This window comes from Dreissena polymorpha, chromosome 8, assembly GCF_020536995.1.
Source record: "Dreissena polymorpha isolate Duluth1 chromosome 8, UMN_Dpol_1.0, whole genome shotgun sequence".
NCBI classification, from domain to species: domain Eukaryota; kingdom Metazoa; phylum Mollusca; class Bivalvia; order Myida; family Dreissenidae; genus Dreissena; species Dreissena polymorpha.
The window spans coordinates 22,581,898-22,598,753 of record NC_068362.1 but is presented as its reverse complement, the minus strand read 5'-3'; the positions used below and the strand labels follow the sequence as shown (position 1 = coordinate 22,598,753).

The 16,856-nt window shown below is 35.5% G+C and overlaps 1 protein-coding gene across 1 annotated transcript in view; it reads right to left on the bottom strand.

Annotated features, from left to right (window-relative positions):
- The window catches only part of LOC127840376 (uncharacterized), an 81,706-nt gene that overhangs the window by 41,367 nt on the left and 23,483 nt on the right, over positions 1-16,856 (bottom strand). The window contains exons 2-4 of the mRNA XM_052368788.1: positions 15,791-16,049; positions 11,042-12,036; positions 10,837-10,869 (exon numbers count right to left, since the gene is read on the bottom strand). Coding sequence (XP_052224748.1) covers positions 10,837-10,869; positions 11,042-12,036; positions 15,791-16,049 — 1,287 coding nt within the window. The remainder of the gene's footprint in view (positions 1-10,836; positions 10,870-11,041; positions 12,037-15,790; positions 16,050-16,856) is intronic.

Sequence of the window (16,856 nt, the reverse complement as noted above, 5' to 3'; positions counted from 1 at the left end):
AAGTATGGAAGTAAACGAAAACATATTAATACATACGATGTAGAAAATCAAACACGCAAACATGAAAACATCAGTGACTAAAACATATATATGATGAAAATCTGCATATTATTAATGAAATTTTTATCGAATGTTTCTGCTGAAATAATAAAACGTCGGAATATTTAAATAGTCAATGTCAATCACAATGAAGTGGAATGTGTCACTAGTTTGGGAAATCCAATACGAATAGTGTCCATTTTTGACATCTTTGCTGGAGGCGATGTGGCGTCAAGGTGAAGAGATGAGACGTCCGGTTGGAGAGTATTTGACATCTGGTTGTAGATGGTAACATGCAGTCGATTGAAACGACGGCTTCCGAATGAAGACGATTATGGTCGGTCGGAGAAGCTGTTGGTCCTCGGCTGTTGCACGATTTAGAATACTTCAAACGTTTATTATAAAGAGTTCTGCAGAATGACTGCGCTCATGACTTTAGTATTATACTAATTGTTTATGTACACGTAATTAAGGTAACACACATATATATATATAAGTTCAGAGACGATAAAATGTTCACCTAATATATGTACAACGTACGCGCGATTTTCATCATCAAGTCCTTTCATATCATCGTATCTTTAAAAATCATTTACGACGACGCGTGAAATGTCCATTATCAGTCCACTCGTTGTATGGTACTGATGCTGGTTCACAATTTGGATCAATGTCGACAATGTTGATCCTAATTGAAGTCGTCTGTTACGTCATCTGATTCTCGACGGATACATCGTCGTCGAAGATATCGGCATGTCGATGACATATTCTTCTTTGTCGGGGTGTTTAGATCTGATCACGATCTCAAATGCGTTATGAACGCATGTTGCTGCAGGCAAACCACGCCAACGATGTCAGGAGCGCTGCTTTTCTCCTTAACTTGTATCGCATTGGCAAATCTTAAAGGGTCAATTACATGAAATGATAAACGGGCCTTTTATTTACATATTAATGGAATTTGCTATATAAGGACTCAGATTACTATGCACACCTATGATAAGATATACCCAAATAAAATTAATGTGCTAAAGGAACGCGATTCTCATAACGCAAATTTATGATGTTTTATTTAAACTGTACGCGTTTGTCTATTCAATGAAATGCATTGTGCTTTATTATGTTTTATTTACTTGAGAACAAAAATTTACAAACAAAATCCCTTGTCTTAATGTAGGTATTCTTATATAGAAACGAAAAAGAATAAACTACATATTCGATAAGTATCAACTTTGTTATGAATCATAGCAATATAGTTGTATCTTTTACATTATACTAATAAAAGGTACACTGCTTTGCTTTTAAGGATATTTACAAACTGTATTAAAATGTTATTTATGCCCAAAATGTTGTTTACCTGAGCGCTGTAGGGCATAAGCTAGCGTTGGTTAATGTCGTTGTCAAGTGCGTTGTCATTAGCTTGTCAAGGTAAATAATACAAAATGATTATTTCCTGAGAGAAGGCGAGGCCCTGTCTGCCTATTTTGAGAGTTATTTATACCAATTTCGTAACGTACTCGCCTAATTCGTGACCCACGCCTGTCATCAAGTAATGGGCGTCAAACGTGTGTATCTTGGCGTTCATAGACAGATGACAGACCATCCCTACGTTTGTACGCCTTCTGTATTCGCGGGTCTCCATTTAATTTGACAAGCCAATTTGTATTCACACCTGGGAAACGTATCGGAATGTCGCTCTTTCTTACTTAATGTACTTACTAATTGTTTGTATGCATTTTGCGAGTCACGATTCTTATATGTTACGCATCGGAATGTCGCATTTCTTCCCTCTTAATGTACCTACTTATTGTTTATGTGCATTTTGCGAGTCACGATTCTTATATTTTCTGTTTGTTACATATTACTGAAATATATCTATTATATCACCCGTAGACTTAAATATGACATTTTCATTTCATTCTAAACCCGTAAATCAATGCTAATGACGATACATTATCAAAATCGGGCAATACCGTCCTCTATAATACTGTTTTACATATATACTACATATACATTCAAAACATATTTCATTTTATACAAAATTTTTGGGGTCTTTAAGTCTCGACATCTATCTCGCCTTATTTTGTAGTCCATTCATTTACATGTGTTCAGCCATTGTCTGAAGGCACGTGAAAATTGCTTTCTTAATTGCGTTATTTGAACGTGAAGTCTTTTTTGTCAATTTTCGTTTTTTGTGTTTTAACGCTACCGCGTCAATTTGCATCTGATCGTCTGAAGAATCATTTTCAAACCTACGTACAGGTGAGTTTTGTGAATTACCGTTATTGTAATGCATCGTATCTGATTCACTGGAGCTTGACTGTATATCCGCGAATTGTTTGTTTCTCAAATGTTTTTGCCGTTCCGCAAGCGGAATATTTTCCTCGTCGTCCGTATTATCTCTAATCTGTCGGGTCTGTTGCGTAATTACAGGTAACCTATGTACTGACGTATTTGAATCGCTATCAGAAGATAATGTGTCGTCCGCAAAGGCTAAATTTGCTTTTCTAATCGGGCGCGTTAACGGTTGATTTTTCACTGGCCATTCATCGATATTTGCGTGCCTTATTTGATCAGCGTGAACTTTAATAGTTGAGTTGTCTAACTGATTCTTTATTACGTATGTTAACGGCGACTTTTGTTCGATTATACGATAATAGGGCCTCCATTTACTGTCTAATTTATTTGTACGTTGAAAGTTTTTGTAGTAAACGGGGTCATTGATTTCGAATTTAATATCTTTCGTATTTTTATTCGCATAATCAGCTTGTCTACGTTTCGATTTTTGAATTTAGGCACATACCATTTTAAATGATTTTTGTTGTTCTTCTAATATTATTTTATGATAATCTTCACCGTGATATTTAAGTCTAGGCTTTAACAAGTTGTCTATTGGAAGAATAGGGTCTCTATTAAAAAGTAAGTAGAACGGTGTGTGCTTCGAAGTCTCGGATGTACAAAATCTCATTGCCGCTAAAGACATGTTTAAATGTACGTCCCATTGTTGTACATTTTCTTGAACCCGTTTTGATAGTATATTGTTCATAGTCCCATGTGAACGCTCGTTCATGCCATTAGACGCGGGATGATATATTGTCGTCTTTACGTGGTCAATGTTCATTGATTTTAATGTTTCAGTGAAAGCTGTGCTTGTGAATTCTTTTCCGTTATCAGTTATAATTCTTATAGGACAACTATGACGGCAATAAATCTCGTTCATTAACAGGTGTATTACGCTATCAGAAGATTTATCCGGCGACGGAAATGCCTCTATATATCCTGATAATTGATCCACGAAACATATTATATATCTATTTCCGGAAAGCGTTGTTGGGTATGGACCGCATATATCTATGGAAACAACTGAAAACGGAAACGGCGGTATTGAGGTATCTGACGATATGGGAGCTTTAATTGCTTTTAAATTTCTACTTTGACATATAATGCACTTAGATACATAATCATTCAATTCTTTGAACATTTTAGGCCAGTAATATTTCTCTTTTAGTGTCTGGAAAAGCCTTTGAGACCCAGGATGTCCGTTTTCATCATGGTATTGCTTGACAACTGAATCAGTCAGGTGTTTAGGTACAAACAGCCTGAGAGTAGGTTCCTAATCGACGCTCGATATATAGTATAATATCCCATCAACCATAATAAATTTATCATCTTCGTGTTTGTTTGGTTTCCCTAATTTTAATCTCGTTTTAATCTCAGATATGTGTGGGTCTTTTCCTTGTTCAGTGTCCATGTTACAATCGTTTATTTTATCGGGTTCGATTGTCTCGTTATTTATAACCGTTTGTGGGATCGTGCTATTATCAATTATTTGTCTGTGATCGATATGCGTAGAGTCAATTACATTAATTTCGCGCGTCTGGTTTTGTCTATTTATTTCCGAACTAATCGTATAATGTTTATCGTTAATATCTAATTCTATTTCCGTTTGTTCGTCTCGGTCATTCGTTATTTTGGTGTTTGGGGGTCGGCTTAGAAAGTCGGAAATTATATTCTTTTTTCCCGATATATACTCAATTTTGCAATTGTAACCTGCTATACTTAAGGCCCATAATTGTATTTTCTTGTTTTGCGTCGGAGATTCAAGAAGGAATTTTAACGGGCGATGATCCGTTTTGATAACAAATTCGGCGTTGTGTAAATAATGGTGTAATTTATTTAGACTGTAAAATATGCTGTAATATTCTTTCTCAATAGTACTATATTTACATTGTGTTGGGTTTAATCGGTGTGATAGAAAGAATATCGGTTTTTCCCCTACATAATATCCGGTTTCGTTATTCCCGCATTTTTGCGTTAAGCAAGATCCAATGCATTTATCAGATGCATCAGTATACAGTATATAACCTTTTTTCGGATCAGGGTATGAAAGATAAGGGATTTGCGTAAATGAGTCTTTTAATTGTATGAAACTATCTTCGCATTGTTTTTACCATTTAAATGGGACATTCTTTCTCGTGAGATTACTGAGTGGCTCGACTACTTCTGAATACGACGGACAGAATCTCCTATAAAATCCTGCAGCGCCTAAGATGGATCGTACATCGCGCACGCACTTTGGCCTAGGGAATTGTCGGATCGCTTCTACCTTTAACGGATCCGGCCTTATACCATTTTGATCTATGATGAAGCCTAGGTATCTAGTCTCTCTTTGTAAGAATTGACATTTTGATAGTTTTAGCTTTAGGTTATGTTTACTGAGACTCTGTAGTACTGTATCTACGTGTGATAAATGAGATTGCAAGTCAGGTGAAAATATTAGAATATCGTCTAGATACGCCACAGCGAAGCTCTCACAACCTTTGAGTACTTTATTAGCCAATTCTTGAAATATAGCACCGGCGGAAGAGGCACCGAAGGGCATAACATTAAATTGAAATAGACCCCTGAATCCCGAAGCGAAAGCCGTTTTTTCTCTGTCCTCTTCCTTTATAGGTATTTGCCAATATCCCGATATCAAATCTAAACTGGTGAAATATTTACTTTTACCTAATAACGCCAATATATCATCTATTAATGGTAATGGATTGGCAATTGGTTTTGTAATTTTGTTTAATTGTCTAAAATCAACACAAAACCTTTTCTCGTCTTTATTATCTTTGTTTGAGTCATGGTTATTTTTCTTTTTATCTACTAAAACAATAGGGAAGCTCCACGGACTTCTTGCTGGACTTATTATGTTTGCGTCTAGCATTTCGTCGATGGCTTTATCTATGAATACCTTATTGTTTAATGGTGTTCGATACGGCCTTAATTTAATGGGCGGATGATCCCCTGTATCTATGGTAAATTCTATCGCTGAAGTTTGTGTTAATTCTAAATTATTTCTTGCGAAGAGAGTTCTGTGTTTTAAGAGTATCGGTAGAATATTTTCTTTTTGATTTTCATCTACACGTAAATCTGATAAGATGTCATCTTTAGATAAACCTGATTTCGGCTGATTATTTTTAATAACTTCTTGTACTGAGCATATTTCATTATCATTTACCGAATTTATTCGCCCTATGGCACAGTGTCGTCTAAGCCTTATTGTTTTGTGCGTATTGTTTATAATAAAAATGGGAAATTGTCTATCACGCGTTGTCTTGACGACTGAATTAACAATTGTTAAACCGGGTTCATTATCAAAGACAGAATTGCTTATTCCATTGAATTCATAATTCGTATTTAAACGTATGCAGTTTCTTTTAGCTTGAGCAAAGAGTCTATATGCAGTTTGTGGTTTTAACACAGTATGTCTAGTTAATCTCGCTATCGTTGAAAGATGTACATCTTCTTCTAGAGGTACATAACAGTTATCAATCCTCAAACATCCTAAATCAAAGTATAAACGGACACCATTATTTTGTAAAAAGTCTCTTCCTAAAATAACATTTCTATTTATGTTACTTACTACAAAAAACATGTGCTCTTTATATATGCTCCCTATTTTGAATCTCAATTTTACACTTCCGTGGACATGTAATGAATTTCCATTTACCGACTTTAGATTTACTTTTTTCATTATCAGTGCTGGTTTGTGTTTTAACATATCATAAGTACGTTTACTCACGATGCTAACTTCAGCACCCGAGTCTATCAGGCTTCTAAATTGAAACCCACCTGTTGAAATAACACAAGAATTTGGACTACCACACAAAGCGATATTATATGTCTCGACTTTTTCATTCTTACCATAGACCCCTTTTTGGTAAGAATTTCCTAGTTTTTTCGATTAATGTACGTTTTTCTTTGAGAACATTCTCTACTAAAGTGTCCTAATTTACCACAATTCCAACAATCAATTTTATCTTTCCAATTTTTGTCATTTTCGTTCTTGCGCCTGTTATTGTTTTGATTTATTGTATGACCGTTCCGCCCTACCGTATATGCACTTATCTCGCGTTGCCTACGGCGACAGATTTCAATAGAATGACCGTGTTTCTTGCAATATGTGCAAACAATAGATGACCTAATATAATCGATATCTGTCTGAATATTATCGGTCGTAATGTTATAAAGTCCATTTATTTGTGATCGTAACTCAAACCTTGCTCTGACACTTTGCTCATGTATAGCGCTTTTTAAAGCATTTGATAACGTTGCATGATTTTCGCGCATTAATTTAAGTCTCAAATAATCGTGCGATAATCCGTCGATAAAAATTTCTACTAACTGTTTTTCTTTATAGTCTAAATTTCCTTCAATATTTTCGTATGCGTCAGTCGCAAGAGATAAAAGTCGCTCAGCGTATATTTGAACATTTTCGTCGGTCCTTTGTTTAGTCGTCTTTAATAATGAGAAAGCGTATTGTGGGTCTTGAATTTCCGCGAATCTTAATTTAAGCTGTTCCTTTAAATCTGTCCACGTCCCTGTCGAATCATCAGTCAAAAAACGATGTATGTAATCACTAACAAGCCCTTTACTAGATTGGTAAGCAACAAATTTTAATTTATTCTCATCTAAATTGGTAAGCATTCCATATTTTTCTACATTTTTAATCCAATTTTTAAATTCTTTTGAATTTCCATCAAATGATTGTACAACCTGTGAAATAGTCTGAGTGCTTATGGCCGTTTTAACATCTTTAATTTGTTCATTTAAATTTTGAAATAATTCAGGGAGTATTTGATTTGCCATTTTGATACAAGCGTTAGGAAATAAAACAGTCACTCACCGGAAGTTGCAGAATGTGTGCGGTCTGATGTCGTTGATCCCGGCTCACGGTCGTTGTTACTGGTTACAGAAGTTGCCGAAACGGAGTTTCTTCGCGTTGTTTTTCATGGCTTCGTAATCGTAAGTGGTAGTATTTCTTTGTTCGAATCCTTGGTTCACGAGCACCATTTAACGTCCTGTGTCACGTAATCGTTCATAGTTCATAGACGACGCATAGTTACTAACAATGTTCATTACTCTTAAATTACCGGTATGTAGCCTATCATTCGATATCTCGTCATGCGCGAGTTGCCAAGATGACGAGTTTTGCATTAACTCCCATTTTCTCGTGCCGCGCATGGGACAAGTCGGTCCCTCTCTATTTATGTTAATTTCTCTGCATAATACAGGATAAAATATTCAACAACACCATGTATCAGTTTCTAGTCCAATTTAATGTCTAACATACTTATTATTTTCGGTAATACAAATACAGTCTGATAGCTACATGATCGTATCTTTCTCGATCCGTACACCTCCAAGTCTAAACGCTAACTGTCCTGTTTCCCTCTAACATCTGGCCCGTGAAACTCAGTTATGAATCCCATTGGTCAGTGTTCTATGTGTGTTTATTTCTAATTGGCTGAATTACAATCTGGAGAAGTCACTATTCAAGTATGCACACGTTAATGAGCGTTGTGGAACAAATAAAAAATAATGTAAATACAGCCTAAGGCTTGTGCCAACAGCATTGTAACCCCTTTGTTGTTAATGCATACTCGCTACTGATATACTTGTCAATATTTCGTACATAAAGAAAACCCAAATATTTCACCCAATTTCTCATCATTATTTGACACACATTTTCTCGTGCCGCGCATGGGACAAGTCGGTCCCTCTCTATTTATGTTAATTTCTCTGCATAATACAGGATAAAATATTCAACAACACCATGTATCAGTTTCTAGTCCAATTTAATGTCTAACATACTTAATATTTTCGGTTATACAAATACAGTCTGATAGCTACATGATCGTATCTTTCTCGATCCGTACACCTCCAAGTCTAAACGCTAACTGTCCTGTTTCCCTCTAACATCTGGCCCGTGAAACTCAGTTATGAATCCCATTGGTCAGTGTTCTATGTGTGTTTATTTCTAATTGGCTGAATTACAATCTGGAGAAGTCACTATTCAAGTATGCACACGTTAATGAGCGTTGTGGTACAAATAATAAATAATGCAAATACAGCCTAAGGCTTGTGTCAACAGCATTGTAACCCCTTTGTTGTTAATGCATACTCGCTACTGATATACTTGTCAATATTTCGTACATAAAGAAAACCCAAATATTTCACCCAATTTTTCATCATTATTTGACATGTTGTAAAAACGAATGTTCTATGTGTCACTAAATCAAAAAGGTTGTATTTATGCAATAGATAAAAAAATGTCATACAAAATGCCGGAAAATTAAGAGTAATTCAATATGGGTGAAAAAGTGGATGTCCCAATAAAAAACACCCAAAATAATTATTTTGGCTATAAATAAGGTTGTACGAAAATCTGGAGTCCGGAAACTTAAAGTAATTACCGTATTTTGAAATTGAACAATAAATGACTTTACATGCAAGACAAGCTAAGTTCGGACGCATGTACACACTCGACCATTGTGATTGCTATATCAAGCTTTCCGCAAGCTCTGACAATGACAATTCAAGGGGCATTCCTACGATAAGTTATCTCATTGTCAAAAATACACTTCCAACTATTTTATATCAGAGCTTTGTCTTTCAAAACAATAATAATGTAGTATAAAGACTCCAATTCGTTACTTTTAAAGGCAAATACACAAATGGCGCACACACCAAATACCATTAGTGTCATTAAAAAAAACTAGAATTGATTAACAAAAACATATTAATCTGTCGTAAGTTAAAAATGGGTTATGAAACATATTTAATCAGGACATATAAAATCAATATACAATCAAATATTAATACATCAAAATAATAAATAAACAAAATACACCAGTACATCTACTACAGTATATTAAGTTCAACATTTGTTCATAACAAACAAAACCTACATCATCGCTTCAAACAATTGTTTAATTGCCATTGCCTACCAGGATTGCTTATTTTTGCAAACATAACTGCATGTTTGATTGCGCATATTTTCACGAAGGATAGCCTATGACACACAATACAGTTTAATTTATATATAGCCAATTAAAAGGTTTATTTAATCACTCAAAGGTCAATGATAAATGAAAGATTTATCCTGATTTCTTTTATCCCAAAAACCGATCGAGTAGGGACAATGTCATGGGTAAGTTAGGCAATGGCAAATATTTTTGTTGTTGGCCTAATATTATGCCATATTTAAAGAACAAATCAGCATCAACATTATAGATAGTTATGATAAATGCTTGTTTTGTACAATGTTTAGAGAATTGAAAAAGTCAATTTCAAAAAAGTGTCATTAACTGTTAATCACACGAAACCGTCGGAGACGGGTGATGCTCCCCAAAGGTTTTGTTTGTCACAATATTGCACTATATATTCAGATTAAAGGAAACGTCTTGAGTGCACAGAAGTTGAGGGGACAAGAATTTTTTTATATAAAATTTCAAAGGGCCATAACTCTGTGAAAAATCATCCGACCAGAACCCGCTGATAATATGCACATCTGCTCTTGGTAGTGAAGCTTCCCATAAAGTTTCATTGAATTCCGGTTATTAGTTGCTGAGAAATAGCCCGGACAAGAATTGCACTATATGTACAGTTAATGTAAAATTTCAAAGGGCCATAACTCTGTGAAAAATCACCCGACCAGAACCCCCGATAATATGACCATCTCCTCTTGGTAGTAAAGCTTCCCATAAAGTTTCATTGAATTCCGGTCATTAGTTGCTGAGAAATAGCCCGAACAAGAATTGCACTATATGTACAGTTAATGGAAAATTTCAAAGGGCCCTAACTCTGTGAAAAACTATCCGACCAGAACCCGCTGATATTATGCACTTCATCTCTTGGTAGTGAAGCTTCCCATAAAATTTCATTGAATTCCGGTCATTAGTTGCTGAGAAATAGCCCGGACAAAAATTGTGCACGGACAGACACCCAGACGGACACACAGACAGACGGACTTACAGACGAAGCGGCGACTGTATGCTCCCCCTAAACAATTTCGGGGGAGCATAAAAAGAGATAAACTGTATTTACATTTTTTTGTCTTACCTAGACATAAACAGCAATGAACAAATGTGCCATTAAAATTGGAAATAACATTTATAAGCATATCAATATCAATGTTTTTTTTATGGAAGAGCTATTGTAATACCACAAGATTGATTTTATCATTTCTATATAGCCCAACAAGGATCTGGTGAGTGTTGGTGTTGTAGCAGACAGATATTGGACTGATCACTCCATCTTTGTTTGATATCAGAGTTGCCAGTCTCTTACTTCCCGCATGATCCACCTGCATGACAGTATGGGAGCTTTGTCCACACACCAGTACTTGTCCAGAAGGCGTAACATGAACACCCCATGGGTCTTTTAGTTCAGGGTCCGTGAAGGTGGATATCTGGGTGCCATCTGTAGCCAGAGTGATGAGTTTGTGTTGAGAGTGGTTGGTGACATAGATCCTGTCCCCAGCAGGACTCACTGCACATCTGTACACTGCATAGCATGGAACAAGTAGATCAGGATTATAATATATGCATTAACTCTTTTCTTCCTTTCTTAATTTTTTCTACTTGATTTTAATTACAATGATGTTCACTAGTGTTTAAAAATATCAAATATCAACAAAATAGATTATCCTTTAATTTTTATTTTTCAATCTATTTACCTGTATGAGAGCCACTTGCATCCTCGTACAGCTTTTTCACAAGTGATCCAGTAAGGGTGTAGTGGTACAGGGCAGTGGCAGAGGTGATATACAATGCTCCCTGATGGTGGCTAATACCTGAAGCTGCATGCTGTAACTGAAACTTCCTCCCATTCACCAGTTGCCCATTGCTCACAGAGATAAACTGCACATCACTGCCAACATTTACAGCCACCTCACTGGAAGTGATTTGGCAAATACTATATGGGTTATTAGTAACATCACAGTGGCTGGCCACATTGTAATGCTGATCCAACAGCCACACTTTTGTATTATAATGATCTATAACAATGACCTGGCCACTAGGCAGGCAGCAAATGCCACTGATGTGGTTAGAATTATTTGACATTCTCACACTATACTCAGATTTGCTCTTCACATTCAAGACCTGGTCTGGATTCATATTGAGTGTGAGGGACAGCATACTCTCTACAATTCTCCCTAGATTTGCCTGTTGGGACAGGTACTTCTCAATATCAATGTTTGCCTCGAATATAATTGAACTCTGCATCTTCACGGAGTTATGCTTCAGATATGACTCAGACTCTTGTATTTTGTCCAGACATTTTCTGCTGGCTATGAACTCAAGCTCTTTCTTGCTCTTATCAAAAAGGCCCTGTACAGCTTCCCTCAGTTGTTTCAGTTCATCCTTCAGTCTGTTGCAGTTGTCAACATCTTTCTTAAGAGCAGCTTGCAACGTGGTCCTAAGTTCATTGAGTTCTGCCAAGGTTGTATTTTCTAGTGCATCCAAAGCAGCATTCAATTTCTTTCGCTGGTTTCGGATTTCTTGCAGCTTTTCACTGTATGATACCTCAACGGACTTAATGCTGACATCTTGAGAACTCTTAAACTTATTAAGTTCATCAAGAATAGTTTGAAGATTGCTTGACAACTGTTGCATATCCACCGACATCTTGTTGACTGACTCAGAAATTAGCTTGACATTTGTACACTGTCTGAAACAGCAATATGAATCATAATTACCTGGGTCATCTATTTACATTTCAATGATAAATTAATTATATAGTGTTGGAATTATGATGTAGAGAATTAAATATATGGACATGAAAGAAAGTGAGGTAATTAAAAAAGAAAACTATAAGCAGTTACTGTTCTTGATACCTGTATTTTTCCTTAAACTCATCTTTTCATTTTACAATGAATACATTAGTGTTCAAATTAAAATATTATTGTAAAATTAGATAAAGGGAGATATTAAAATTGAAAAGCTAAAATATATACTATGAAATTAAATTAAAGATCATTTAAAATTATAAATAAATACAAAATTTAAAAAAATTAAATAAATAAATAAATAAATAAAGGGAAATAATTCTAAAAATCTACGGCCAAAAGAGTTATGGTTCTCAGTCACTGCACTTCTCCTTCTTGCCATCTGTTTATATTTAAAGTTTCAAGTAAGTCCCTTTAGTAGATTTAGAGTTATGCTCCGGACAAAAAATTACTTTGAAATTATATAAATGGGGAGATAATTAAAAAACTAAGGTAGACAGAGTTATGGTTCTTAGTCACTGCACTTCTCCTACTTGCCATCTGTTTATATTTAAAGTTTCAAGTTAATCCCTTCAGTAGATTTAGAGTTATGCTCAGGACAAAAAATTACTTTGAAATTATATAAAAGGGGAGATAATTAAAAAAAACAAAGGTAGATAGAGTTATGGTTCTTGGTCACTGCACTTCTTCTAGTTGCCATCTATTTATATTTTAAGTTTCCAGTAAATCCCTTCAGTAGATTTGGAGTTATGCTCCGGACAAAAAATTACTATGAAATTATATAAAAGCGGAGATAATTCAAAAACTAAGATAGATAGAGTTATGGTTCTTGGTCACTGCACTCCTCCTACTCGCCATCTGTTTTTATTTCAAGTTTCAAGTAAATCCCTTCAGTAGATTTGGAGTTATGCTCCGGACAAATTTTCGGACAGAAAGACGGACGCACAGACGCACAGAACCAATTACTATATCCCCTCCGATTTTTTTTTCCGGCGGGGATAATAAAACATATAACAAAAATTATAATCAAAACAAAACATGTATTTACAACTTACAGTTTAAATTAAAAATTATGCTTTGATAGTGTCATGGACTGTTTGAGTGAGTCACCTGATATAAAATTTTTTGGAGACAAATTTCAGCACAATACCCTACGCAAAAGCAAAAGTAATTTAGTGAACACACCATTTTTTTCATTTAAGTAACAGTAACTTTCATCCAACTAGCTAGAAATAAAATATCTAGCTCTTTTCGCATGTAAACTACCTTCACACAAACATACAGCAAAATACATCAATCAAAACTTAAGTCTTAAAGGATTTTCGTTTTTATATTTCAAGTAAAAGTGATCTTGACCCTACTAGTTTTAATTGCAATCCAACACTGGATCAGCATGTACGCTTCATACGCACACAAATATTTTCATAGTAACTTATTGAAAAGAAATTCATAATCGATTTATAGCAACTGTGACCCAACTGGTCCCAAACAGAGGGTCTCCATGCAGGCTTGATATATCCAAAGTTTCATCAAGGTTAGTCAATGCAAACTTAAGTTAATAATTAGATAATACTCTTTTAACTAACTCTTATAAGTCAAAAGGGGCATTAGTCAACTAAATTGCAGGTCAGAGTGTTGGCACCTGGTCAGTGACCACTAAGACACATATTGATATATAATTAACAAGGGCTGTTTGTAAAACATGCATGCCCCCCATATGGGCTGTCCGTTGTAGTGGCAGCCATTGTGTGAATACGATTTTTGTCACTGTGACCTTGACCTTTGACCTAGTGACCTGAAAATTAAAAGGGGTTATCTGCGAGTCACGATCAGTGTACCTATGAAGTGTCATGATCCTAGGCAAAAGCGTTCTTGAGTTATCATCCGAAAATCATTTTACTATTTCGGGTCACCGTGACCTTGACCTTGTGACCTCAAAATCAATAGGGGTCATCTGCGAGTCATGATCAATCTACCTATGAAGTCTCATGATCCTAGGCGTATGCGTTCTTGAGTTATCATTCGAAAACCATTTTACTATTTTGGGTCACCGTGACCTTGACCTTTGACCTAGTGACCTCAAAATCAATAGGGGTCATCTGCGAGTTATGATCAATCTACCCATAAAGTTTCATGATCCTAGGCGTATGCGTTCTTGAGTAATCATCCGGAAACCATTTTACTGCTTAAGGTCACCGTGACCTTGACCTTTGACCTAGTGACCTCAAAATCAATAGGGGTCATCTGCAAATTATGGTCAATCTATCCATGAAGTTTCATGATCCTAGACGTATGCGTTCTTGAGTTATCATCCGGAAACCATTTTACTATTTCGGGTCACCGTGACCTTGACCTTTGACCTAGTGATCTCAAAATCAATAGGGGTCATCTGCGCGTCATGATCAATGTACCTATCAAGTTTCATGATCCTAGGCCCAAGCGTTCTTGAGTTATCATCTGACAACCACCTGGTGGACAGACCGACAGACCGACCGACAGACCTACAGATCGACCGACATGAGCAAAGCATAATACCCCCTCTTCTTCGAAGGGGGACATAAATATCTATAGTGGAGCTTTTGCAAACAAACATTAACATGAATTGTCAAGCATAATAACAAGTAGTTTCATCTTACAAGTGAACCTTAACCTGACTTTTACAGGTACAAAAGAGGGTATCATCTAGCTTAAAAAGCTAGAATGAAGTTTAACTTGTTGGGCAAAGAACGTCATAAAGGCCCTGAAAATTAATGTTCATTTTTATTTATATATCTGCAGTAGATATACAGAGGAGTTGTTGCATGTAAATGATAATCTATATTGTATAAGTACAAAAGGGGCATAATTCTGCAAAACTGCAGGTTAGAGTTATAAAACTTGTTCAGCGACATCACATAATGACAATGAAGACATGTGTGAAGTTTCAATAGAATACTTGTAGTAGAAACACTAATATGCAGATGTTGCACGTTAATCTTAACCCATTTCCTAAGAAAAAAAATGGGCATAATTTTGCTAAATTTCACGTCAGAGTTATGGAACTGGGTGAGTGACCTCACGCAATGACCCCAAATATGCGCAAAGTTTCAATAAAACACCTCTTATAGAAACCAAGATATGAGGAAGTTGCACATTTACCTTAACAAGAGCATTATGCAGATGCTGACAACACTAACATTGTAGGAGTGGGATAGCTCAGAATATTCAGTGAATTGTCAAGCTAAAATTCCACATAAATTACACATTTAAAACTTTTATAAACAAGAATTTGACAGTAATGGTGACCAGTACGGTCATCTACCCATGAAAACCTTTATTGATTAAAGATTGGGCATAACAATCCGATTTGTAATCTAGACTGCCGTCAAACATTACAACCATTAACAATTTTAGATTGTTAACGGTAACTGTTAATATGCATAAATTGACTATGAAGTGCAGCTGAAGAATGAACATTAAGACAGTTATTTAAATGATAGAAATGAAAGCATCAAACTTTCTATAACCTCATTAACTTACAATAAATAGACACATCACAAATTGCACTACACTTTGGAAAAACCTACAAATACACAAGGCTGTCCAACCCATCTTATGGACCAATTGTCGATTCAATCAAATTATTTTGAAAGGATTTGAAATGGATCAGCTTTGTTTGTAACGTCTGATATTTGTTAATGACTGTGTGTAACTCACCTGTGATTCAGTAAAACACAATTCGTGCAACACAGCTGACTGTGGTCCTCGCAAAACATCCCCAGTTTCTTGTCCTTGTGGACATCACATTTCAGTAGCAAATCCTCGATTTTCTTTGTTAGAGGCCATTTATTTGTCTCTTCTCTTCCATATTTGGAATGATTTGTATAAAATTGGTCATGTTGATAAACGCATTTTCCGCAGAAAAACTTCACACACGTTTCACAAAAGTAATCAGCACTTTCTTCAATATTTTTACCTTCGCAGGCGAAACAAACATAGTCCTTAACTAAATCTGAACTTCTATGAACTGAGCCTACAGAAGTTGCCATCTTGCAATAGATATTGTGAAGTGGTTTTCGATCGATAAACTATTTATTCACTTTAATAATCACCCCATCCCCATACACAAAATGGGTAATTATGAAGACAGACACAGTTTTAAGTAGTTAAATTAAACACAGTACTAAACTTCAATCTTCAGCAACGGCTTAATTAAAATGGCTGTTTAAGCCCACAACCCCATATAAATTCAAACAGAAGTATGCAGTCCACAGTCAAGATACAAAAGAGCGTGTATATAATTTATAGCTATACGTTTTGCTGATATCACAGGGACAAACCATTTTCTGAAAATAGGGTGAAACCAGATATCAAGTTATCAAGCAAGCTCCTAAAATGGGTAGATAAAAATCGTCTGATTTACCTCAATGTTTATCTATTAGTCTGCTCCACAGTTAAACCGGTCTCAAGCAGGAAGTAAAATCACACCATGAAGTTTTACCAAGGCCTTCCTAAAACACATTGAATATTCATCTGCATTTCAGTTTTTGAATTCAATATGAATCATTTTGTAGACTACATTAAATTTCAATTCAATATTTTGAAGAACATAAATAAAATAAAGTAGTAACATAGTTATTAAATTTGGTTTGCAAACTTGGTCATTATAAATAAAAATACTTTAGATGAATACAAAAACTGGTTATACTTAGAATACTAAAGGTGGATAAGGCACAAGCAAATAAGCCAAATGGTAGCGGTCAAATGAAAAAGGGTTAACTTT